The sequence below is a fragment of the Lepidochelys olivacea genome, assembly GCF_965140295.1.
Source record: "Lepidochelys olivacea isolate rLepOli2 genome assembly, chromosome: 4".
NCBI classification, from domain to species: domain Eukaryota; kingdom Metazoa; phylum Chordata; order Testudines; family Cheloniidae; genus Lepidochelys; species Lepidochelys olivacea.
Genome location: NC_140414.1, coordinates 146,690,525 through 146,716,827, shown reverse-complemented (window position 1 = coordinate 146,716,827; position 26,303 = coordinate 146,690,525). Strand labels below are relative to the sequence as shown.

Here is a 26,303-nt window from a genome sequence, read left to right as displayed (position 1 = left end):
CTCAAGATCTTAGGCCTGCCTTCTTCTAGCAGTGTCAGTAGTGAGGAGAAGGGATTACACTGCCTGCTGAGAGAATACGTTAATTGTACCTGTCATAACCATACAGCTAAGGGTAGCCTAGAATTCCTCCTTACCTGTAAGGGGTTAAGAAGCTCAAATAACCTGGTTGGCACCTGACCAAAAGGACCAATGGGGAAAGAAGATACGGTCAAATCTTGGGAGGGGAGAGGTTTTGTTTTGTGTGTTCTCTTGGGAAGCAGAGAAGCATCAGATCAGAAAACTCCTTCTCCTATAAACCATCCTAAAAGTCTCTCATATTACAAAAATTGTAAGTAAAAGCCAGGCAAGGCATGTTATATTACTTTTTGTTTTGCTTGTGAATTTTTCCTTTGCTGGAGGGAGGTTTATTTCTGTTTTTTGTAACTTTGAAATTAAGCCTAGAGGAAGTTCTGCTGTGTTTTTTAATCTTTTGTTACCCTGTAAAGTTATTTTCTGTCCTGATTTTACAGAGGTGATTTTTTACCTTTTTTTAAAATAAAATCCTTTTAAGAACCTGACTGATTTCTCTATTGTCCTAAGACCCAGGGGGGTTTGGGTCTGTGATCACTGTGTAACCAATTGGTTAGGATATTATTCTCGAGCCTCCCCCGGAAAGGGGGTGTAAGGGTTCCGGGGGATATTTTGGGGGAATAGGAACTCCAAGTGGTCCTTTCCCTGATTCTTTGTTAAATCATTTGGTGGTGGCGGCATACCCTCCAAGGGCAAAGAATTTGTGCATTGGGGAAGTTTTAACCTAAGCTGGTAGAAATAAGCTTGGGGGGTCTTTCATGCAGGTCCCCACATCTGTACCCTAGAGTTGAGAGTGGGGAGGGAACCCTGATAGTACCCCTGCTCACCTCTTAGATCAATGAGGTGAGATTGGAGCAGAGAGCAGTTGAAGAACCCTCCCTCCTACAGCATAATAACTGCAAAGCTGCTCTGGCAACTGCAATATAGAAGAGAGGAAAGAGGAACAGGAGGATGCACTGGCAAGGGCAATAAATAGAGGAGAGGGCTGGTGGTAGTGCAGGGGGAGGAGGAGCAGAGAAAGCTATATTAAAATCTCTACTAATTCTTTCACACTTGAAAGTCTTTTTTTTTTTTTTAAAGTGGCTTGGGGAATGATGAGCAGGATGGGATTAAAAAAAATTCTAGGAGGCTAGCTGGAAGATTTTAGAAATATAAAGTACACATGACACTTTTTATTCTTTTCCTCTTCTCTGCCTCTCACTTCGTTTCACCCAGTTTGAAAGTGTGTACAGCTCTTAAAAGTTCATATTCTTTTGGGCAACTATGTGTGCAACTTAGTTCTGAAAATGGAGTTATGCTTGCTAAGGGAATATACTGTGTGGTTGGGGTGATTGAGGCCCAAAACTTAAAAACTTGTGTAAACAAGGTTTACAAAAGAATATTTTTATTTTAATTGTTTTAATTGGAACTTAAAGAAAAAAATAAGGTTTGTATACTGAAAAATTCCCCTGCAGTGTTTGCAATCCAAACGTTGCAGCTTTGTGCTACTGCACATATTTAGGAACGGAAACTCACTGTTGCCTACTTACTTTGTCCAGGCTATGAATGTATTGCTGAAATAAAACAGGCAATGTTAATGGTAAAAAGTAACGTTTTTTGGTTTTGCTACAGTTTTAATTATATACAACAATAAAAGGAAAACAAACTAGACTAAAAACATTAGGTTCCTTTCTGTCTTGTTTCATAATTTTCCTTTGCACTTTTGCAAATTATCAGATTTGTTTAGATAAAGCAGTTTCTTACAGCTCCAATTCTGCTTGGGAAAGTGATAAACAATGTATTGTATAGAAAAACTGTTTTTCTTTTCCTCAGACAAAAAGGCAGCTTTGGAGGCTGTAGTGAAAAGTTTGGGAGCCAGTTTCGTTGCAGAGTTCAATAAACAAAAATCACTTCAAGCAACTGGACAAGGGTCCTCAGGGATAGGAAAAGCATCACCTGCACAAGGGATTTCTGGGGTAGGGAAGATGCATGGACCTATGAAAAAGCCACTAAGTGCTACAGGTCATCACAAGACTTTGAAGAAAGATTTATCATCTGTGCCTGGCTCAGCTGCTTCTAAAATGAAATCTGAAACTGCTGGTGTTCAAGAAAAGAAAGAGATGAATTTTGATGGGAAAGCTGCAAAGGAAACCAATGCTCCTCGTCCTGCTCCTTATAACAGAGTCAGTGTTTTTGTATTTTCAATTGTGGTTTTGAGAATTTGGTTAATACTTTTCATCTTGAGGGAGATCATTTGGAAAAAGGTGTAACTATTCCCTTTAAACAGCTGGCTTGCTGGCTTTGCATAGTAGAAATTGTCATCTAAATGTAGCAGTGACTACTTGCTAGTAAGTCTGATAAGCAGTACTGCAACACGGTATGTTGAAAGCTGAACATTATTCAGGAGATGCATATAGGTCATTCTGGCCTCTGACTTTGACAGCTTTCTTAGCATGAATTCACTTTTCTGGTTTTAGAAATAAGAACAGTGCGGTGTTGACCAATTAATATGCATTTCTGTGGTGCTTGTTTCAGTACTATCTATTCCGTAGTTCTTATTCATTCATTTATGTATTTATTAATGATAATGTGTATTACAGTACTGTCTGGAGGCCCCAACTGAGGGACCCCATTGTGCTAAGCACTTGTATATACACATTCTAAGAGCGAGACCTTGTCCAGAGCAACTTATAATCTAAATAGACAAGACAGACAAAGTAGTACTATCTCAGTTTTACAGATAAGGAGCTGAGGCACTGAGTGATTAGATTATTTGCCCTTATACACATGGGAATCCCGTGGTAAAGATAGGAATTGAGCCCAGAACTCCTGGGTTCCATTTGAATAATTTAACCACATGACTGTTCTCATAAATTTGTTAATAGGCACCTTAAACCATACATAAACGAGTGGGTGGTGTCTGCAGAATTTATTATTTAGCATTGTTTAGTTGTGATGGATGCAACCAATCATGCTGCTAGACGCATGTCATTTCCCATCATCAAAGTGTACAACAAAAAGAACATTATATCTTTGTAAATAGGATAAATGTAAATTAAATAGATGATATCCAAATGAAACTAAATGACATTGGTAGTATTTGTGAACCTGTGAAGCACTTTGTGCATCATAAGACCAAACAACTTAAAAGGATTTTAAAACTATAACACTTTTTAAAAACTAATAGCCCTAATATTCAAAATAGATCATAATATTACAGTTACATTATACTGTGGTCCCACATCATGTTTTACAAGTAAATTTAAAAAATTTTAGACATAGAATCATAGAATATCAGGGTTGGAAGGGACCTCAGGAGGTCATCTAGTCCAACCCCCTGCTCAAAGCAGGACCAATCCCCAATTTTTGCCCCAGACCCCTAAATGGCCCCCTCAAGGATTTGAAAGAAGGGAAGGCAGGTTTACAGTCAATCCTAGTATTAAACAAAAGTGCCAAAAGTTAACTTACCAGTCTATCTGTTTCTAAATTGCAACGATTTTCATTCAAAGCTTTTTTCTTCTAATGTGCGTGGCTTAGAAAATTGTTTTGTTATTTACAGCTGTTGAGAGAGAAGCTTTTGAGTTGTGGCACAGTTCTCCATATTTCGGATTTGCCGGATGATGGCTTTTCAGATCAAGATATTAAAAAAATTGTTCAGCCATTTGGTAAAGTTAGTGATCTCTTGGTGCTTCGCTCTAGAAATGAGGTAAGCTATATTCTAAGGTGTCCATCAATATGTGGCATCCATATGCCATGCTTATAGTGCCTTAAATGTACATGGCTATGGACATGGTGTGAACAGAGATCCTAAAACAAAATATTGTTTGATTCTTAAGTTTCAATTATATGGCAAATAATTCAGAACAAACTTGCAATTTATTCTAGGCCTTCCTAGAAATGAACTACAAAGAGGCAGTGATAGCAGCTGTGAAGTATGGTGAGACCGTGCCAGTGCTGGTAAATGGGAAGCGTGTGAAAATCAGCGTAGCAGAAAAACCGAAAGCACCTCCTGGTCAGGTAAGCAGGGTATTGGGGAACAGGGTAGGGTTGTGTTGTTGGGTTCTTACGTTAGCTTTAGAAAATGAATGATTAAAGCTACAGGTTTCTCTGGGGAATTAAGATTGGTATGGATCTCCATCTATGGAGGAACAGTAGTCTAAAACAAATATAAATGTATCTGATTCCAGCTCTTACATTTCTTTGATTTTTTTTTTCTATTTTCGTTTTTTGCTTGTTTATGGACAGAAGATTGTGGATAAATGTAGTAATTTTTTCCGAGCCATAAAATATGTAGTCTATAGTAACAGGTAAGATGTGTAGGGAACACAGTAAAGTTTTACTTCATATTCTTTCTGTAAACTACAGGTCAAAGTAAGTCTGAAGAAGGCTCCACAGAACATAAAGAAAGCTGCATTGAGTACAAAGTAAGTGTTGACATGCATGCATAGTAAGTAACACTTTTGCTAGTAATTCTTGAAAATTCATTTTCTTTCTGTTTTTACATTTGTGAAATTGTTTTTTAAAAACTTACGAAATCCACCTGTCATCTCTGATCCTGTTTTTCTCATATTAGAAAAGATGGAAACAGTACTACTACTAAGAAGACTAAATCTGCTACTCCAGCTGCTTCTGCAGGTGCGTTCTAGTCACTCTTTGATAATATCGCCCTTTCCTCCTCCTTGGCTAGTATGGGTTTACTTTTGCCTACCCTGGTTGTGGCTGGAAGGGGGCTAGAAAACAATTGGTTTGTCCTTGAAATTTCCTCTCTCAATACAACCACACACCCCTTAAGAAAATAAATCCCTAACTCCTATGCTCCAATAGCTTGATCACAAATTGTATGCTTTTATCTGCAAAGGTGAATATGGTATTGGTAGTCATATAAAATCAATGGGTTTTTTTCTGTTAATTTTAATAGGCTATGGATCAGCCCCATAAGCAATAGCTGCCTCCAAGATCCATACCAGTGCTGCTCAGTTATTCAGCAGTCAGGAGGCACTGCAGCAAGTGCCTTATGCTCCCTTCTAGATCCCAGTGCATGCTAGCTTTGATCTGTCAGTGTTCAAACACCCTGTTGAAAGATTGAAGACCATTGCTAAAATAGGGCTTTATAATTTTTCGCCACCAGGCTTTGTCATGCTTTTAAAGCAAAATAGTCTTCTGATTTAGGATTTGTTAATGACACGTTTTTCTTGTTTCTTCAGGAAAATTAACAAAAGCTGGACATACCGCAACAAAAGCAGTTAAACTTGTTGGTAGGTTTTAGATTTGTTTTAATGTACATTTGAAAGTAACTAAACAGCCATGCTGCCATGTACTGTTATTCCATTAGCTTTCACAAGCCACTGTAAACATGATTAGGACAAGTCAGTATTTGGATGGGAAACCAGTCAGGTGTTTAAATATACATGCTGCTGTTGATTCAGTTGGTGGCACTCTCCTTGTGTTGTCATTGAATCCAGTGCCTTAGTGGCTGTTTTTTTTTTTTTTCCCCAGATAAGGTAAAATTGAGATTCAGATTACTTGTGATCATTAAAAAATACACTTTTTGTAAGAACAGAACCTCAATGTCCTAGCTTAATTTGAATTTTAGTAATTGTATTTTACTCGTCTAACTCCCTCTGCGGTTACTGTTGGTGTTCTTGCCCACTTGTCTCTGTTGTTGTGTTGCTGTGCACAGTTAAATAGCTGCCTCTTTTTACTCCAGAGCTGGCTCTATTTCAGTCATGGATGAAGTGATTCCTATGAATTGTATACCATTTTGTAATGTGTTTGCAATTCCTTTAGGATTGAAATTGGTGTAATAATATCCACTTATATTCAAGGGTGCTGGAACAGTTTTTATAGTGGGAGTGCTGAAAGCAGAAACTATGTACACCGAATCCTCACTAGAACACACGTCTGTCTGTATTGCACAAATTCACATATGACGTGGTCACGGCCATGAATCCCAAATTTAATTACTTTAATTGGAATTCATTTTAACGCGGTTCCCGCTATAACGCAGTCCCCACGTTAATGCAGTACTGCACATGGATTCCAAATCCCGCGTTCTAGCGAGGGTCCGGTGTATTTGGTGGTTGTTACTACTTCAAGCCAGGCCCAGTTCCAGCACCCCTGCTTATACTGAGTTCTTACGTTACAATTATTTTACTTAGGTAAACATGAAGTAACAAAGAAACTGGCGGTGCAAACAGATAGTAAAACTAAGAAAACTTCAACCACTTCAGGTAAGGCAAATGAGAATTTTCACTTTCAGTGAAAACATGCAGAAATTCTTTTCCTTATAAAACAGAAGTGCTTTAGGTTCTGAGGCAAAGAGTCCCAGCTTTTTCCCCTCTGGAGTCCCCATTGTAATAGATGTCAAGTATCAGAGAGGTAGCCATGTTAGTCTGTATCCACAAAAACAACGAGGAGTCCGGTGGCATCTTAAAGACTAACATTTATTTGGGCATAAGCTTTCGTGGGTAAAAAAAACACTTCTTCAGATGCAACCTGAAACCACTTCAGATGCCTCTGAAGAAGTGTTTTTTTTACCCATGAAAGTCTATGCTCTGATAAATGTGTTAGTCCTTAAGGTGCCACCGGTCTCCTTGTTGTCATTGTAATAGATTGTTTGATAGGCAAGCTGCCTGACTCCCTTATGTTCCCTTGCATTGGGCTCCTTGTTGTTGGCAGCAGTTGTTTTATGATAGCACCAGTACTTAGGTGCTGTTTGCAGAAGGCATATAATCATTGCCTACGGGAGCAGAGAGGGAACGTGGGTTTCAAGAAGTGGGCCGTTATACCTACACCAGCATATTTGTAATGGGAAGCTAAAGTGAAACCAGGGTCATTGAGCGATTCCCATAGCTCTTTTCTACCCTATTTCCCCAGATTAGTCTAGGGCATTCTGCTGCTGCCCTGCCCTCCCCTAGTTTGGGAAATGCTGTTCTAAGGGGTCTTGTCTTCTCATCACCAACTGTGCTTATTTGAGAAGACTAGACACCTAAAATTCTAGGTTCTGATGCTGAACTGAGGCAAGAGTAGCGTCCCTCACTGCCAGGAATTGGCATATTTCTGAATAAAATGCCTATAATTAATGGAAGAGCATGCTGATCGAGTTGCCTTTATCCTCAGAAAATGGTGGTTAGTAATTACTGAAAATCTTCTGTATGCTTGGTATTGTAAAAACATAGAGAGACCAGTTCTTTGAGTGGTGTCCCTATGGCCGTGCCAGTTCAGGTGCGCATATACCTCTCAAGCCTTTGAGCAGAGCTTTTTCCACTGCCGGAGCCCATTTGGCCCACGCATGTGCCCTGTGCCTCCTCATGATGCACATCAAGGCTATGTAGGGATGCGCAGATGAACTGCCCACAGTTCCTTCTCCATAGCCTTGGCCTGAGATAGAGTTCTAGTTTGTCTGCCTTGAGCATGCCTCAGCTGTTTTGTATTAATTTAAAGATTAGTTATTGCAGTTAGTCGTTAGTAGTGGTTCTAGGTTAGTTAGTAAGTGGATAATTTTTTTTTCTCCTTGCGGAGCCTTGTCTTCCTGGTAGGGAATGTCTGGCTTGCCAGGCTTCAAATGCGGTCTCTCCTGTCAAAAGGCTGTACCTGTGAGTGATGGCCACTCTAAATGTGTCCATTGCGTGGCATAGTCCCATGTCTCCCAGAAGTGCAATTTCTGCCTAGCTGTCAAGTCTAGGGCATGGAAGAACAGGGAAATTAAGCTCAGACTGTTAAAGATGGAGTACTCACTTTGACCAGAGTCTGAGTCAGGTCAGGAGACCACCTCCCTGCCCCCACCCCTTCTGGTACATCTTACCTGTTACTTATAGTAGATGGCAGCTTTTAGGGCTCGGAAACAATTATTACATCTATCCTACAAATATCCATCTTGTGTCCATAAGTAAGCAAAAAAAAAAAATCAAGAGTTTAATTAAATAGTTCTGTGTCCTGTTCCAGAAAGAATGAGACAATAGTGTGGGTGGTTTTTGTTTTGTGGGAGGAGGGGTCAGATAATCACGAATATGTTTAAGTTGAGCTGGAGATGATCCCTAAGGCCTAAGACATTCATCTAACAGAAATTGTGTTATATATTTCTGTTTGCAAACTAGGTAATTTAAATATGCTGAAATAATGAATGCTTTGCTCTTCCTTTCCCAACACAGCGAAACCTAATGAAAAGAAGCGTATTGATCCTAAGAAGTCTGCAGAATCCAAAAAGAAGGATGCAAAACCTAAGAAAGTCACAGAACCGAAGCGGGCTGAGGAGGCTAAGACCACAGAATCTAAACAGGCTGTAGAGGCTAGGAAGACCACAGAACCTAAGAAAGCTGGAGACGATGAGGCCAAAGAAATTAGTAAACCTGTAGCTGTGCAAGGTAAATTTGTAGTGATACGCTATCTAAAATGTTATATAAAATTACTGTTGATCTGATTTATTAAGTTGTATAAAATTACTGTTGATCTGATGGCTCCTTTAAAATTGTTCTTGTAGAGTCAATTACACTGACTTCTACTCTGGAGGTGGAATCAAATCAGTCTATGGAATCTGTAGCCAACAAAGGTAAATTGCAGTTTAAACAGTTTTTCACTTCTGTCATAAACCTGTCGATATTTGCAAACTAAAATGAGAATATTTTCACATAGAAAATCTTGAGGCCAAGAACACTGTGGAAGTGAAGACAGCTGAGAGTACCAAGAAGGAAAATGCTTCAAGTAGGTTCATGGAGAAAAATATGCAAGCAATTCTTTTGCAGGCGGGGGCTAGGGAAAGACTGTAATGAGAAAATGTACATCTTCAGGGTGTATACTACTTACCTCTTATGTAGCACTTTTCATTTGTAGCACGGAATGGAGCATGTTATTTATTTACAAGTGGTTAGAGCAAAGGTGTGAGCATTCCTATGTTTATTCCCAACTCTCCCACCAACTCATTTAATCTTGGTGCCTCAATTTACCTATGAAAAATTAGCTAAAATAGGCCCTGGTAACGTTATTTCTTATAACTGGGGTTCTAGCCAGTTACTGTCGTGCTTGGTTCTAAATAGGGTTTATTCACACAAAACATGGTTAATACTTGTTACTATGTACCTAATAGTGTTCTGCCCTTGCCAGCTGCTGATAGTGGCTCAGGGTTGCTGAAGTAGTTACAGGAAGACGTATTTTTGTAATATAGATGAGCCCCCTTTTACTATGCCTGCATCACAGATTTGCTTGGTCCCTTACAACTTTGTGGTCAGGACGACTTCCCTGTATGTTATGCTGTTGCTCTGTCTGCATTTTTCTGGACACTGTATCGTCTTCTGAAACATCATGAGATAGCTGCACATACTTTTCGCAGAATGCACTGATATAAACACAGGCAGCTTCATAGGGGAGGAGATAGAAACATGAGTGATATCTTGTGTGAGCACAACTCAGAGGTGTTTGTAACCAGGTCGGCTGATTGTCAACAACCTGATTACAAAAATATGCTTGTTATATGGACAGGGCCATAGTGACTACAGCATACTCTGAGCTCCTCAGGTAATGGCATTTTTTCATGTGCACAGTCCTATGGCTATTAAAAACTATTTTCTGAATAAATTTGGTTTGTAATTCCGTTGCTACATGTATGCAGCACCAGTGTAGTGTTCTCCATGTCCAGTAAATGAAGACGTGTCCCAGTATTTTCTATCACTTTGAAAATCGCCTTCAGAAGAATTGAAACTATAAATCTTAACATGGCAGTTAAGCAAGTGATCATTTGCATGAGACTGTTTTGACAGATTATATGGGCATTCCCTGGATATGTAAATACTTGTATGGTGTTTAAAGATATACTAACCTAAACATCCCCCCGCCTACTCCCTTTTCCCCCCCCAGAAGCTACTGGAGAGACTACAAAGAGCGAAGAACCAACTGAGTCAGCTAGCAAGGTCAGGTTTCACATTCAAACCAAAATTATTTGAATCTGTAAATATTTTCCAAGTACGAATTCAGTGTTGGTGAAAGATACCTATATAGACCTTACCAGAATCTCAGGTCTTCCGTTTATATTTATAATATATATATAGGGCCAGCAAAGAAACTTCTGCAGATTTCACATCTTCTTTCCCCAGAATTGTATGGTCCTGTGAGAGAAGCAGATGTGTAAATGAGAGTAATTTTTACAATCAGTGTTATGTTCTTGGTCTTTCTCAATATGTATATAGGTTACAGAGCAATGAGTCTCCAATTCTTCATTCTGCAGTCCACTTTGAAAGGGAGAGACTTTCTTATGAGCCACTTTTCCTGCAACTCTTTCCCTGCTCCACCTTAGTTCTCAAAAGTTTAATTCTGTAGACCAACAGGAAAGCTTCCATGTATCTGCTGGTGGTCTACAGACCAGAGCCTGAGAACTTCTATAGAGCATGTTCTCATTTTTGTGCCCTCTTGCATGCCCTTCTCCTTATCAGGAACTCCCTCGCCAGCCCCCATCCTTATTGCTCTAGACAGCCACCCTCTTCAGTCCAGTCCCCTCTCTAAAACTCACTGCTTACGTGATGCCCACAAATGTTAACTCATGTCAGTAATCGCAAAAAGAAAAGAGAACTTGTGGCACCTTAGAGACTAACCAATTATGCTCAAATAAATTGGTTAGTCTCTAAGGTGCCACAAGTACTCCTTTTCTTTTTGCGAATACAGACTGACAAGGCTGTTACTCTGAAACCTGTCATGTCAGTAATATGATGCCGTCACCTCATTATAAAGATCCTCTGACTTACCACATTGTTTGACTTAATATTCTTTGACCAACCATGCTAGAGTGTAAATTCCTTAGGGTGGGTCAGTGCCCTGAGCGCACACTGGCAGTCTTAACAAATTATAGCAATGCCACTCTCATATCCATAGTTAAGGATGAGTTGAGTTTTACTCTTAAAGCAGGAATTTAACCACTTTGTTTTTTATGACGAATAGAGTATATTCTCTTGAAAATTGTAGTAGTTGATGAATTCTGTAGCACAATGAATTTTCTGAGAAATTACAAGTAAATCGGCTAATTAAATTCAGTTTAAATTCATTAAATGGGTCTTTTGAGAAATTCAGCATCCTGTGTCAGGCCATTTTTCTGTAACAAATTATCTTAATAGTGGAAGAACATAGACCCTTCAAATTTCCCTACAGTTAACCCCTCACATAAAATCTTGTGCATTGTCTAGATACCAAGATTTTGTTTTAGGATTAATGGTTCTTTTTTGCTCTTCATAACGGAGAGCCTCTCCTTCTGCAGGGGCTGAAGATGGTGTCATGCTACCCACCATCTTCCTTGGGGCAGCTTGGCTCAGTCTCATTTGGAACTAGGAGGCAGTGGCCAATATGAAGGTCATTCTGCTAATAACAATCCTGTAGCTCACATTAATTGAGAACTGTAGGAATTGGCAGCCATTTTGAAAGAGAGTAGTTTGTGGAAATCTATGTAGAAGAATATTGTTCATTGGCTCATTCTGAAGAAGAAGTTTTGTGAAGAATAATTGTAAAAAATGACTGATAATCCTAAACATTACTTTTTAAAAACTACTCATATCTGCTCTATAAAAAGGGAAGAAAAAATAAGAGGAGGGAGGCTATTTGTGGATGGTGTGCAAGGACATTTGTGGGAAGGGAGAGAAGAGAAAACTGGGATGTGTGTATGCCTGTGTGGAGGTCAGGAGCTGGGGGGAACTGGCTAGTACACTGGCTGCCTTGTGCTGTTCCAGAGTGACACAAAGCAGCCAGTGTGTCCTGGTGCATCTGGCCCTAAAAATTTTAAAATAATAATAATAATAAAGGTTTGGGGTCAGTGCTACATATCTTCATAATCGTTAGAAGTATCTAGTAACATTTAAGAAAAAACACAAAGATGAAGTTCATAAATCATTACAGGAATGCTGAAATGATTCCAGAAACAAGCATTACAAACCCAGGAAATTCAGGAAAAATCTAGTATGTATTCAGAAATTGATTTAATCTAATCTGGAACTGAAGGCCTTACTATGCACTAATCATGGCTATTACATGGCATCAATACAGGGCAGAATAAAGGTGATTTGGGTGCTCTGTGTGTTTCCATACACTAACATATTTGAATTTAATCTTAATTCTGATTTTTCTGGGTTTGTAATGCTTGCTTTTGAGATAATTACAGCATCAGCATAATTTTATTCTGAAATATCTGCTATGTATTCCAATTTAACTCCAGTTTAATGTCGTTTTTATCTAAGAATAATACATGCACTTTTAAGATAAACAATAAGAATTAAATACAGAAAGGCTGACTGACAGTTGGTTTAGAGTAGAAGCAAGGATTAATGAAAATCTGTACCTTCCTTTGTTTGCAGGAACTTGATGACATATGTGTTGTGCTTATTTCAAACTTACCTGATAAAGGATATTCTGTTGAGGAAGTTTCCAACCTAACAAAGCCATTTGGAGGACTGAAAGATGTTTTAATTTTGTCTTCTCATAAAAAGGTATTGTAATTGGTATTTAGAAAAAAGTTTTCTGGCATAGTATCACCTAAAGAAGCTCTCAAAGAAATTTGTAACAAGTTCAGATGTTGAAATAACTTAAAGGGGACACAGTAGTTCTTCCTTTTTTATTGTGCTTTGCGAGGCCACTTAGACTTTTTTTTGTTTTAAAAGGCATATCTGGAAATAAATCAAAAATCTGCAGATTCCATGGTTAAATTTTATACTTGCTTCCCAATGTCAGTGGATGGAAATCAGCTTTGCATTAGTATGGCGCCGGAATACAAGAATATAAAAGATGAGGTAAGCAAATGGAATATGAAGCAATTTTTTTTTCTATTTCAGGTGACTGCAGTTACTCAACATCCATTTTTATAGTACCTCTCTGCCAGTCTAGACTACTGCTCTCTGTTTAATATCCATTAGGGCCCTGCTGTTTCAAGTTATTGTTATGTTGATTGTACGCCCTGCCTCCTCTCTTTCCTGGGCACATAATATAGGTTCTCTATAACCCTCTGGGTATATCCTATTTTGAAACTCAACTCTACTACTTTCCTAGTGTTTCTATTTTCATTAGCAAGTATTTTAGTGAATACAGTTGTAGACAGAATTTTTGTTTGGCAAAGAGAATGTGAAGATCATAATGAAAGTAATTTTAGAGAGAGGTTGGCAATACCAAACTCATGAACTTTGGAAAGGTTGCCACGAACCTTAACTTTTCAGGTTCTGTTTCGATATATTATTGGTAGGAGTAGTGGGATGCTGTGCCTTCCAATTACATGCAGCCATACCAACCAACTTCTAAAGTTCAGAACCTTAACGCCCTGTCTCTTCTTTCTAGGAAGCTATATTTACTGCTATGATTAAAGATGCCAACTCGAAGGTAAGTTAGAGACTTTTAAAAAATTGGTCAGTAATTTAGACATTTGCTAACTTTTACATTTTTATAATTTGGGATTGTAGCTGCTACACTGAGTGCTATCAAAATTTAATAAAATTTTATGTAAATGTTGCATTCCATTAAATAAAAATATTAAAAATTAACATTAGAAACAGAAGACACTTCTTTATTACTACACTTTTTATTCAATTAGAATTCAGTAGGACAGCTCATAGACTAACAAGAAGCAAGAAGTGGACTGAGTAAGCATACATTTTATTTAGATACACACTATGGATGAGTGCAGGTGATAAGCATTTAATAGGAGTCCTGGGAGAGCCTCCTATTCTCTCTCTCCACACACTTGCCCTCCCTCAACTTTAATAAAGCTCTATAACTGCCAGCCATTGTAGCTCAGTGAGTCCAACTGAGATGGACTCTTGATAGAGACTTATACACTATTCAGGGGTTAATGCACTTCACCAAGTATTTACAGTGACGCTCATACAGAGCTTTCAAAACAGTAGGATTTATTAGTCAACTGGAAGGCAGTATAGTATGTCCTTAGGTTAGTATAGAGAAGTGAAGGTTAAAGCATAGTCCATTTTGGTTAGCCCAGAGCACCAGCCATGCTGTAGTAAATTCCATTTTTAGGCTCTGTCTCTATCTCTCCGACTTCCTTCCTTAATGAATTCCTAGGTGAGAGAGAGCTCCAAGCATCTTTCAGAAGCTGACTCTTAAGCCCCTGCTTTGCAGCTTCCAGTCCTTGTTCTCAAGCTGGGGTCTCTGCTCAGCTTCCCTGCTGAGAGGTACAGGAAAATCTGAGTATTTGGTACTTTCATTGTCTCTCTGGTCCCATTGTTGATCTGGGTTTCTTTATGGCTCTTCATTCCACCCAGACGGGGAGATGATCCCCACATGCCTATGTCTCTTAGTTGGCCTTAAAAGCAAACTTAATCCTCCCTGTCCCCCAGTGGAAAGGGGAAACTGAGGTACACATAGAATTAATAAAACACTACAGAAAATTCCCATTTCATTACAGTAATCTACTAAAATTTGTGCAACTGACTCCATGTATGCAGCAGACAGAAACCTTTTGAGCATTCTGACCAGTAGTTGGATCAATCTTCCTCTCTTTACCAGATGTTCAGCTCCCTATTTGTTATATATTAATCTTTGAATAGGAGGAATCCTCTGTTTTGCTTTAACATGGGACAGTTCCTAAAATAATAATTTCCCACATCAAAGAAAGGTCTTGGCAGTCTTTAGGCACGAACCTTGAGAAGGAGGAAGTTTGGTTTAGACAGGTTGGAACTCAGACTTCAGATTAAGCCCACATTTTACTGTTGAAGAACAATGGTTCAAAGACAAAGAAATACCAGAAGACACACAGGTTTATTTGCCCAAGAAATAAAATCCCTTTCCAGCCAAGAGTTGGTGACAGGCTGTAAGTGTGTTTTTTTTTTTTTCTGAAGGAGCGAGAAGTTCTTACTGTTTTGGGATGTGGCCTTGTATACCAAAGTTGAAATTCTGAAAACTTGAGCAGTTAAAGCAGGGGCAGGCAAACTTTTTGGCCTGAGGGCCGCATCGGGTTTCTGAAATGGTATGGAGTGCTGGTAAGGGGAGGCTGTGCCTCCCGAAACAGCCAGGCGTGGCATGGTCCCCGCCCCCTATTTGACCTCCTTCCCCCTCCAACCCCCCCCTCCCCCCGCGTTCCCTGATGGCACCCCGGGAGCCCTTCCCCCTTTCTCCCCCCTATCCCCTGACCACCCCTAACTGCCCCCCACCACCCCATCCAACCCCTCCTCTCATTCCTGACTGACCTACCCCATCCACCCCTCCTGCTCCCTGTCCCCTGACTGTCCCCGGAACCCCCACCCCTGACAGCCTCCTGCCACCCCCATCCAACCCCTCCTCTCATTCCTGACTGCCTCCCCCACCCCCAGGACCCCTACCCCATCCACCCCTCCTGCTCCCTGTCCCCTGACTGTCCCCGGAACCCCCACCCCTGACAGCCTCCTGCCACCCCCATCCAACCCCTCCTCTCATTCCTGACTGCCTCCCCCACCCCCAGGACCCCTACCCCATCCACCCCTCCTGCTCCCTGTCCCCTGACTGCCCCCGGAACCCCCACCCCTGACAGCCTCCTGCCACCCCCATCCAACCCCTCCTCTCATTCCTGACTGCCTCCCCCACCCCCAGGACCCCTACCCCATCCACCCCTCCTGCTCCCTGTCCCCTGACTGCCCCCGGAACCCCCACCCCTGACAGCCTCCTGCCACCCCCATCCAACCCCTCCTCTCATTCCTGACTGCCTCCCCCACCCCCAGGACCCCTACCCCATCCACCCCTCCTGCTCCCTGTCCCCTGACTGCCCCCAGAACCCCCACCCCTGACAGCCTCCTGCCACCCCCATCCAACCCCTCCTCTCATTCCTGACTGGCCCCCCCCCCCCCCACCCGCAGGACCCCTACCCCATCCACCCTTCCTGGTCCCTTTCCCCTACTGCCCCCCTCCTGGGACCCCTGTCCCCATTCAACCCCTGTTCCCTGCCCTCTGACCACCCTGACCCCATCCACACCCCCGGCCCCTGACCATCCCCCGAACTCCCCTGCTGTCTGTCCAACTGCTCCCTGCCCCCTTACCGCACTGCCTGGAGCACTGGTGGCTGGCAGTGCGGCTGCACCAGGACAGGCAGCTGCACCATCTGGCTGGAGCCAGCCACGCACCGTGCAGCACAGAGCGCCAGGTCTGCAGCTGCGGACTCTGCAGCTGCCCTGCCCCAGGAGCTCACAGCCCTGCTGCAGCAGTGGCTCAGTGAGCTGAGGCTGCGGGGGAGAGGGATAGTGGGGGAGGGGCTGGGGGCGAGCCTCCTGGGCCAGGAGCTCAGGGGCCAGGCAGGAGGGGCCGGTGGGCCGTAGTTTGCCCACCTCTGAGTTAAAGGATGAAGGAGGAATTCTTCTGGAGTACTCTTATAGAAGTCATGCTGTGGTTCACTGAATATTCTAAATTGAATATGAGCTCAGAGTAAAAGGGTAGATATGAATATTTTTTCTCTTCAGATATGACAGGATTTTCACAGTAATTTTACTGTATTTACCAGTTCAATACAATATTTCTGAATTTCAGTCTTTGTGCTTTTCTTTTAGGTAAATACAGAAACTTTATATAATCAGTTTGTGCATCTTGGTAATTTACCAGATGATGGATACACAGAACTTGAAGTAGTTTGCGTGGGACTTCGATTTGGGAAGGTGGATCACTATGTTGTGTTGAAGAATAAAAAGAAGGTAAATATATAATTTTAATCTTGGTGTGGTGAGACCCTTAATTTTTTTTAATGATCTGACGGATAATCTCTCATTAGCAACGTATGCTGCTATTCAAGAGATTAAAGATTAAAATTTGGGTCCTTGATTTTGACTATTGTTGCTATGAACAAGTACTTCTTGCGTCGGAGAGAAAGGGGAATGGTATATGCTGCTACCTACTCCAGCTGGTTCAGGAATAGTTTCAATAGGCTTGGAAGAGAAAGGAATTGAGTTATCAAGAAAGATGGCCACCAAAATATGTGCCTTTGATAATGGGAAATTAGAGGTTAAAGCTGGGAGAAACCCAAATTTCCCATTCCACAGGGAAATTCCAAAATTTTGGAAACTTTTCTTCTGTTTCGGAACAAAAAATGGATTTTTTGTAGAATTTCCCACAGAATTAAAGTTTTGAAAAATGGTTTAGACAGCCAATTATTTTGTTTTTTCTAAACAAAAAGTTTTGATTTTGACATTTTTGGTTTTTTTGTTTGTGTATTTTATTTTTATATTTAATTTTACATTTTTTTATTTTTTAAAATTACTAAAACAGCTGCTACTCTAATCAGTAGCATGAAACATTTTCTTTTCTTATTTAAGTCTCTTGTTGTTTTAATTAGGGCTGTCAAGCGATTAATTGTGCAATTAAAAAAATTAATCGTGCTGTTAAACAATAATAGAATACAATTTATTTAAATACCTTTGGATGTTTTCCAGCTTTGAGCAGGGGGTTGGATTAGATGACCTCCTGAGGTCCCTTCCAACCCTGATATTCTATGATTCTACATTTTCAAATATATTTATTTCAATTACAACACAGAATGCAAAGTGTACAGTGCTCACTTCATATTTATTTTTTATTACAAATATTTGCGCTGGTATAATTACGTCACTCAGGTGTGTGGATTTTTCACACCCTTGAGCGACGTAGTTATATCAGAGTGAGTGTGTAGCATGGACATGGCCTGAGACCGTGATTTTTAATGTTTAGCAAAATTATAAATTTAAGCTCCCAGGCTCTTCTTTTGAAGGTGGTGGTCAGGTTTCCTTTTAGGACAAGGACTTAGAGGTCTGATTATAGAGTTGATAGTATGGTGAAAAGTGTTCAAGGTTGGTAGTGAGCTTTTGTCTTTATTGTTTTTTTGTGCAAGTTCATTTGAGAGCTTAGTGATTGTCTGGTTTTACCCACATAGTAGTTGTTGGGGTATTTACGGCACTGAATGAGATATGCTACATGTTGTGATAGGCAGTGTAGCGGGCTGGACTAGATGAGCTGTTGGTCCCTTCCGGTCCTACTTTTCTGTGATTCTATGTGTAGGACCCTGGATCTTGACAGTTGTGTTGGGGGGGGGGGGGTATTGATCATTGTAGAAGTGGAGATATTTGTGCAGGTTTTACATCTGTTGTTGCAGGGTCTGGTTTTGCTTTGGTTTGGTGAGTCTTGGTCTGTGAGAGCTTGTTTCTGATGAGCGTGGCAAGGTTGAGGGGTTGCTTCAAGTCCAAAAGAGGAAGTTTGGAAAAGATTTATTTCAGGGTGTGTCGCTCCGAGTATGGGTTGTAATTGTTTAATGATACCCTTTATATGTTCCAGTGTGGGATGGTAGGTAACAGCTTAGGGATATGCTTACAGAGGATTTTTTCCCCATGTTGTAGCAGGTTCTCTGGGTATTTGAGTGGCCTGTTCCATGATGTGATCTTCTTCTCTGGTGCAGTGTCCTTGTTTGGTGAAGGTGATTTTGAGTGTGTTAAAGTGTGTATTCTGGACTTCCTTCTTGGAACATATTCCGTGGTATCTGAGTACCTGGCTGTAGTTGATTTCTCTGTGTTTGGGGTGGTTACTGAATCTGTGAAGGTAAATGTAGTGATCTGTAGGCTTCTTGTATTTAGTTCTCTGTAGGGTTCTGTTCTTGAAGCTGATTGTGGTGTCTAGGAAGTTGATGCTAATGTGAGAGTGTTCTAGAGAGAGTTTGATGGATGGGTGGTGATTGTTGACGTTGTGGTTGAAATCTGTGAGGGAGTTTAGGTCGTCTATTCAGAGGATGAAAACACAAATGTTTCTGAGCTATGTCTTTGGTGTTGTGGTTTGTTCAGAAATTCTTCCTCAAAGTGGTCTGTGGAGAGGTTAGAAAGACGAGGTGGGTGAGGTAATATCTTTTAATGAACCAACTTCTGCTGGTGAAAAAGACAAGTGTTTGAGCTACACAGAGCTCTTCAGGTTTGGGAAAGGTACTGAGTGTCATAGCTAAACACAATTCTCTATGTACCTTTTCCAGACCTGAGGAAGAACTCTGTGTAGCTTGAAAGCTTGTGTCTTCAGTCAAAAGAAGAAAAGGAGTACTTGTGGCACCTTAGAGACTAACCAATTTATTTGAGCATGAGCTTTCGTGAGCTACAGCTCACTTCATCGGATGCATACCATGGAAACTGCAGCAGACATATACACACAGAGATCATGAAACAATACCTCCTCCCACCCCACTGTCCTGCTGGTAATAGCTTATCTAAAGTGATCATCAAGGTGGGCCGTTTCCAGCACAAATCCAGGTTTTCTCACCCCCCACCCCCCCCCACACAAACTCACTCTCCTGCTGGTAATAGCCCATCCAAAGTGACAACTCTCTTCTGTTTCAGAGTAACAGCCGTGTTAGTCTGTATTCGCAAAAAGAAAAGGAGTACTTGTGGCACCTTAGAGACTAACCAGTTTATTTGAGCATGAGCTTTCGTGAGCTACAGCTCACTTCATCGGATGCATACCGTGGAAACTGCAGCAGACATCATATAGACACAGAGATCATGAAACAATACCTCCTCCCACCCAGCAGGACCGTGGGGTGGGAGGAGGTATTGTTTCATGATCTCTGTGTCTATATGATGTCTGCTGCAGTTTCCACGGTATGCATCCGATGAAGTGAGCTGTAGCTCACGAAAGCTCATGCTCAAATAAATTGGTTAGTCTCTAAGGTGCCACAAGTACTCCTTTTCTTTTTGCGAATACAGACTAACACGGCTGTTACTCTGAAACCAGTCAAAAGAAGCTGGTTCAATAAAAGGTATTACCTCACCCACCATGTCTTTCTAGTATCCTGGGCCTAACCTGGCCACAACATTACATACATGAAGAGGCTGGCATGTTGGGGAGCCATCCTACTATCTGCGGCTGTTCCTATGATTTAGACAAAGCATTTGTTGTTGAACGTAAAATTGTTATGGGTGAGAATTAAATGGATAGGTTTGGGATGGGTATCTGAGGGGTGTCCATTGTCTTGTAAATATCCGAGGCAGGGAGCAATGCTGTCCTTTTACACAGAACATAAGAATGGTCAGACTGGGTCAGACCAAAAGGCCATCTAGCTTAGTATCCTGGCTTCCGACAGTGGCCAGTGCCAGGTGCCCCAGAGGGAATGGGATGGTCTTAATCATGGTCTTAATAAAAACACTGGATTCATGGCTTATTACAACAATCTGTAACCCACCAACCCCTGTCTTTTTGTCTCTTGATTGCAGAGGTGTTAATGGACCATTTCACCTTGAATGGTCTCTTAGAATATGCCTCAACTATTTGTGCTAAACAGTTAGTTCACCTTGTATTTAGTTCTGATATTCTGAGTAGCTTTCCCAGATCTAAAGAAGAGCTCTGTATAGCTCGAAAGCTTCTCTCTTTCACCCACAGAAGTTGATCCAGTGAAAAATATTACCTCACCTACCTTCTTTTTTATTTTTTAAGTTAATTTTAAAAAAAGTTGAACAGGTCCTTGAAATATCAGAACAGCTGAGGAAATAAGCCAGATGCAATAGCAATGTCACTTTAGTAAACCTATGTTAGTGCTCTCAACTAAGGAAAGCAAACCTAACCACTATTGTTACTTTTGAAAAGTGTTGGCTTTATTTGTTAATTATGTGTTCAAAATAGAATAAATAAATCTATCTGCTCATTTTTTAATAATTTTTTTTAAAGGCAATTCTTCAGCTAGATAGTCCTGACTCAGCTAAATCAATGTGCTGCTTCCTAAAACAGTACCCATATAACATGGGTGAAAATACGCTGACTTGTATGCTATCACCAAGGAGAGAACCTGCAGAGGTAAGACAATTGTCTTTTTGGTTAGACAACTTTTTTTTGCTTTTGTGGGCTGTCTAGCCTTTGCTAAACAAAAGTAAACACCAGTCTTGTTGGTGCACGTTACTTCGGAGTCATGTACCTCAGGTACACTGAGATTCAAATCCAAAGTTTGAGTGCCTACAGCTACTAGAGAAGAAAAGGAGTACTTATGGCACCTTTAGAGACTTAACAAATTTGAGCATAATCTTTTGTGAGCCACAGCTTTATGCTCAAATAGATTTGTTAGTCTCTAAGGTGCCACAAGTACTCCTGTTCTTTTTGCGAATACAGACTAACACGGCTGCTACTCTGAAACCAGCTACTAGAGAAGTGTTCCAACAACCTACTAATGTGCACCCTAGAATAGCATATTGAGATTACTGCTGCTTAATTTGCTCTTCCATTTTTTTGGAATATCTTTTAAAATCAATTTTGTGTTTATGGAATCTCTTCCCTCTGTTAAAAGTAGCTTCTGTCAAAGGGTTAAGAGGAAAATAATAGAAAAATGGTTAGAAGCACCTTTTCCCTATGGTTTTGAGAATGCTTAGTTTTAAGGTTTGCTGACCTTTTTCAGCCTCCTCCTCCTCCCCTAAAAAACCCCAACCAACTGTTTGAGCATCAGTTTGTGGGCCAGCAGCCACTTAAGTTACTTTATTTTATAAAAATGAACTTTGGAGTTGTTGAGGTTCCCTCCCCACTCTGAACTCTAGAGCAAAGATGTGGGGACCCACATGAAAGACCCCCTAAGCTTATTTCTACCAGCTTAGGTTAAAAACTTCCCCAACTCACAAATCCTTCCTTGTCCTTGGATGGGTACTGCTGCCATCACCAAGTGAGTTAAACAAAGATTCAGGAAAAGGACCACTTGGAGTTCCTGTTCCCTAAAATATCCCCCTAAGCCCCTGCACCTCCTTTCCTGGGGAGGCTTGAGAATAATATACCAACCAAATATGTAAACCAGATTCTTAAAAAACAAACTTTTATTATAAAGGAAAAAAAAGTAAAAGAAGCATCTCTGTAAAATCAGGATGTAAGGAAACTTTACAGGGTAATCAGATTCAAAACACAGAGGATTCCCCTCTAGGCAAAACCTTAAAGTTGCAAAAAAACAGGGATAAACCTCCCTTTTTAGCACAGGGAAAATTCACAAGCTAAAAACAAAAGATAATCTAATGCGCCTTGCCTTATTTACTTACTCTTTTTGCAATATTGAGACTCGTTTTAGGAGAAGGAATTTTCTTATCCGGATGCTTCTCTGCTTCCCCAGAGAACACACAAAACAAAGAGCACAAACAAAGACTTGCCACCCCAGATTTGAAAGTATCTTCTTTCCCCATTGGTCCTTTTGGTCAGGTGCCAACCAGGTTATTAGAGCTTCTTAACTCCTTACAGGTAAGGAGGAATTCTAGGCTACCCTTAGCTGTGTGGTTATGACAGAAGTATTGAACAGCCCCCAATTTATCTTTTACAAGAGAAAATTACTGAATATGGCTGAAATTACTGCAAAGTACAGCTGACATGAAAGTTTAGCAATTTAGGAGAAAGAAGGATCAGTTTAGAACTTAATCTTCCCCCCCCCACTTTCCAGCTGCACATTTCCCTATAATTTTGTTTTTGTCCTCACCTTAACCTCTCTCCATTCCTTCTACCTACACTCATTTAACAGGGATGTAGGAATTTTTTGTTTAGTCATGCAATCCCAATTGTTCACTGTTGGGAGTTCAGGCACAACTGTGACATCATAGGCTAACGAGTCAATCAGAATGATGCTTTCCATGTGAACAGCCAGATTCTAAGTATTTTTTAAAAATTGTGCTTCTTGGTTGTCTTGGGGTAAATAAGGATTCTTTTTTGAGTTGTAATCTACTTGGATCCTACTGTTGGTGTGAATGCACCTCATACACACACAATCCGATTCTTTTGGCTAGTAATATCTGTTGGGGCCATTCCTGTGCCCTAGATGTCCTTGCATCTCCTGCACCTGAGGGTATAAAAGGCAGAGCAGGCCCAGTTCCTCCTTACTGCATCAGGCAGTGAGACTGAATCCCTGCGGTGTCCGCCTGCTTCTCTGTGCACGGTGCTGCTATTAGTGTTAGTTACTTGTATTGCTAGTAATTAAATGTTAGTCGTCTTACTTTTAGGCAAGAAACAAAACTTATTCAATCAATTATTTAGTTCTTAGGCTGAACCCTTCACCATTCCCTTATATGTGGGTTTGCACAATATGGCAGAAGTGAAATCCCTTGGATTCAAAACCTGCCCATCGTGTGATGCTTCAGTGCTGCTTTATGAGAGAGAGTCCATTGCCTTTTTTGTGTAGGAGAGGGATATATTCCTTAGCAATGTGCCATATGTCACTGCTACTCTAATCGGACTCGGAAAGGTAGAAAGGCCTGCCTAAAATTATTCCTCATGGAGCGCCCTATGCAAGCCTGTCTGTACCCCACAAGGAAGGACACGGCTAAACCTTGGTCCTCCGATCAGTCCCTTTCCATGACCAGCTTGGTGAGCCAAGATTCCATCCAGAGTTCCTGTGCTACATCAACCAACAGGCCTTGGTCATCCACCTCCATTCTGGCATTGATGACCTTGGACCACAGGCGAGAGAGGTATCAGAAGTACCAACTCCGTCTCCCTCTCAGGTAGAGTGGACATTAGAACACCTTAGTATTCCTGAAAGAACAGCCTACCCTTTGGTGGAGGCATACTGCTTTTCCTCCTCTCTTTTGATGCACAGTAGGGATTGATCTCTCACTCTCCCTCCATCCCTCCCGCCCTTTCATGGGGATCACAGTGGGAATCTGGGAGAATCTTCAAGGACTGGTCTGTCAAAACGAAAAGGCACAGCTGTCAGAGAACCGCTCCACTGGTATCCTGCTCTGGGTCTGGTGTACATATGCCTGTCAGCATTGGCCCTACTGGCATCCTGTGGTATGCAACCCCATTCCTGCAAGCCAGCGACGGCTGTGCCTCCTTCTAGGTCTAGATCCCTTTCTCCCAAGAGGTAGCATAGGCCTTCCTAGTCAGGTCTTTTAGTATAGTTTGAGACACAGGAGGAGAGCAGTCTGCTGCTCTAACCAGTAGGTCACATTGTTTCCCTTGTTCATTTGATCTAGTATGCTTTGCTTTCTTTGCTTTGCAGTATCTTAACTTAAATTAGAAATAGACAGAATGGCTAGTCTAAGAAATAAATAGCTATTACAATTTTCATAGACGCTTTCCAATTCACAATTAGATAAGTGTATGGAAAGGGTAGTTTTTCCTTAGTGCTGGTGTGTACGTGTAGTCCACTGTGTGTATGCATGTGCTCCATGTGCCTGGACACCATTCTCATTTTTCTCATTGTGCGCTCTAGCTCTGCTCGTGCTTTGTTGAGGGTACATGGGACTGTGCAGACTGATACTCCTCTCCAGTTCCTTCTTACTGCCTCATGGCCTCAGTCAGAATCTTCAGTGTCCTGAATGATCCTTCTAAACTTTTTCTTGTAAATATTTACAAGTTTCATATATTGGTAGTATTGTTAATAGTTTTAAAATTTTAACTAAGAGTTAATTTGAACACCCACCCCTGGGAGTCCTGCACTGGAGGATCAGAGGACTTAGGTTTTGTCCAGAGGACTTCTGGGCTTCAAAAATTGATCTTCTGCTCCTCCTCCTTTTTGGTCAGTGACAACCACCAGCACTGCTTCAGAGAAGCTCCTGTCTTTACTAAGTGCAGTATCTGGAGCTGCTTCCCCAGCCGAGCACAGCAAGTGTAAGAACTCTGGCTTTGGAAGCATTTTATGGAACTTTGAGGCCTCAGTCAGATCCAGGCCTAGTACATCGGCCTAAACCATCAAAAAGGGTGCCTCCGAACTAGATATCTGACTCAGGAGCAGGAATAACTGAAGTGAAGAATTCTTCATCTCAGCCTTCTCACATAAGTAACAGGCGCTTATAAGTATAAAAGCAGATTGCCTCTGAGATCTACCTAGAAAAGGGATACCGACCCTGTCCAGATCAGACAGGTCTCCATGCCCAGGACACAAGGGCTTTTAGGTCCTCCTAAATCTCATGGCTGTGTTCAGAAGGTGTGCATAGGAGCAAAGGTCATTCAGTACCATCCCCCACGTTGCCATCGACACCGACCACGGTACTGACTAAGACAAAGCCGCAGGAGCAGTCCCATAAGGAACCACTGATGGTTGAAAATCCCTTTACATTGACTCTGGTGCAAGGTGATGAGATGCAGCCTTCCAAGGCTCCAGTATCTTATGCCGCTTCCGCAGGGTATCTTCATCCTCCCAGACCCGCAGTCTCCCCATTGCTGGGACCGATCCTCACTTGGGAGATTCTAACACCAGTAGAAGTCATGGACTCAGGGAGAAGCCCATCTCCTTACCCCATCCTCTATCTGTGGTTTCTCAACATTGGTACGGACAGCACTGCTGATAGAACTGGACCCAACCTTCTCACCCTCGGGTGAGTTGGATGTACTAGTGAAACAGTCTTCTCCTCCACCGAGAGAATTGAACCAGACAGAGGATTAAGAGTAGTCTCTTTGTACTAGTTTTGTCTGCCCAACCAGAGATCCTCTCCTTGGAAATGATGGTACCCAGTGCTATCACAACCTACTTTCAGCCTCTCATGCTTGCCTTACTGGGATCTGTGTGTACGCCTCCCAGAGTCCGTGTGATCCAAGATAGGGAATCTTACCACACATACCTTTCAAGAGGCTAATTGGAACCTCCTGAGCCTATGGAAGAAGAGGAAAATGAGCCAAATCTGCTGGTGCCACCCGACTCACAGGTGTATCATCTTTCTTGCCCAATGAGGCAGTTTCTCCAACCTGTCTCTCTCCTCTGGACAACCACAGACAATTCAAAGAGCTGCTTCAGAGAGTGGCAGAACAGCTCCAAATTGCCTTATAGGAGGTCCAGGACCCACAACAGAGACTCCTGGTCATCCTCTAGCCTATGGGATCTAGTCAAGTAGCACTCCCATTGAATGAGTCCATACTTGAACCAGCAAGAACTGGTACAGCATACACCAGCTGCCTGTGTTCCTACCTCCAAGGGGGCAGAAAAGCAGTGCTTTTTCATGACTAAGGGAGCTGAGTTCTTATTCTCCCATGCTGTCCTGAACTCCTGCGTCATCCAAGTAGCCACAGAAAGGTCCAGACAACAGCACCCAAGGGCCACTCCTTCAGATAAGGAAGCCAAACATTTGGGCCTTATAAGGAGAAAGATGTTTGTTTCCACCAGCCTTCAATTTAGAATTTCTAACTTCTAAACCCTCCTGGTCAACTGTTTTTTTTTGTTTGTTTGTTTTTAACTATTCTAAGTTCCTGGACTTAAAGAAAAATTACCCCCAAGAGGATAGCACTCAGTTTCAAGGCCAGATTAGTTGCAAGAACCTCATTACAAGTTCTGGTCAGTGCTGCTAATACAGCGTTCAGATCCATGGTGACTGCTATAGGATGTGCTGGGAATCTTGGCTACATTCTTTGGGTTCTCAGGGGGGATGGGACACTGTACA

At 41.5% G+C, this 26,303-nt stretch overlaps 1 protein-coding gene across 3 annotated transcripts in view; it reads left to right on the top strand.

Annotated features, from left to right (window-relative positions):
- Window positions 1–26,303, top strand: part of ZNF638 (zinc finger protein 638) — a 71,574-nt gene that overhangs the window by 21,381 nt on the left and 23,890 nt on the right. For all 3 annotated transcript variants that reach the window (XM_084626476.1, XM_084626477.1, XM_084626475.1), the window contains exons 6-21: window positions 1,882–2,231; window positions 3,608–3,754; window positions 3,934–4,065; window positions 4,414–4,472; window positions 4,622–4,683; window positions 5,253–5,303; window positions 6,207–6,278; window positions 8,199–8,411; window positions 8,528–8,596; window positions 8,680–8,748; window positions 9,898–9,950; window positions 12,372–12,503; window positions 12,675–12,803; window positions 13,342–13,383; window positions 16,530–16,670; window positions 20,644–20,769. In XM_084626476.1, the coding sequence (XP_084482602.1) occupies window positions 1,882–2,231; window positions 3,608–3,754; window positions 3,934–4,065; window positions 4,414–4,472; window positions 4,622–4,683; window positions 5,253–5,303; window positions 6,207–6,278; window positions 8,199–8,411; window positions 8,528–8,596; window positions 8,680–8,748; window positions 9,898–9,950; window positions 12,372–12,503; window positions 12,675–12,803; window positions 13,342–13,383; window positions 16,530–16,670; window positions 20,644–20,769 (1,847 nt within the window). The remainder of the gene's footprint in view (window positions 1–1,881; window positions 2,232–3,607; window positions 3,755–3,933; window positions 4,066–4,413; window positions 4,473–4,621; window positions 4,684–5,252; window positions 5,304–6,206; window positions 6,279–8,198; window positions 8,412–8,527; window positions 8,597–8,679; window positions 8,749–9,897; window positions 9,951–12,371; window positions 12,504–12,674; window positions 12,804–13,341; window positions 13,384–16,529; window positions 16,671–20,643; window positions 20,770–26,303) is intronic.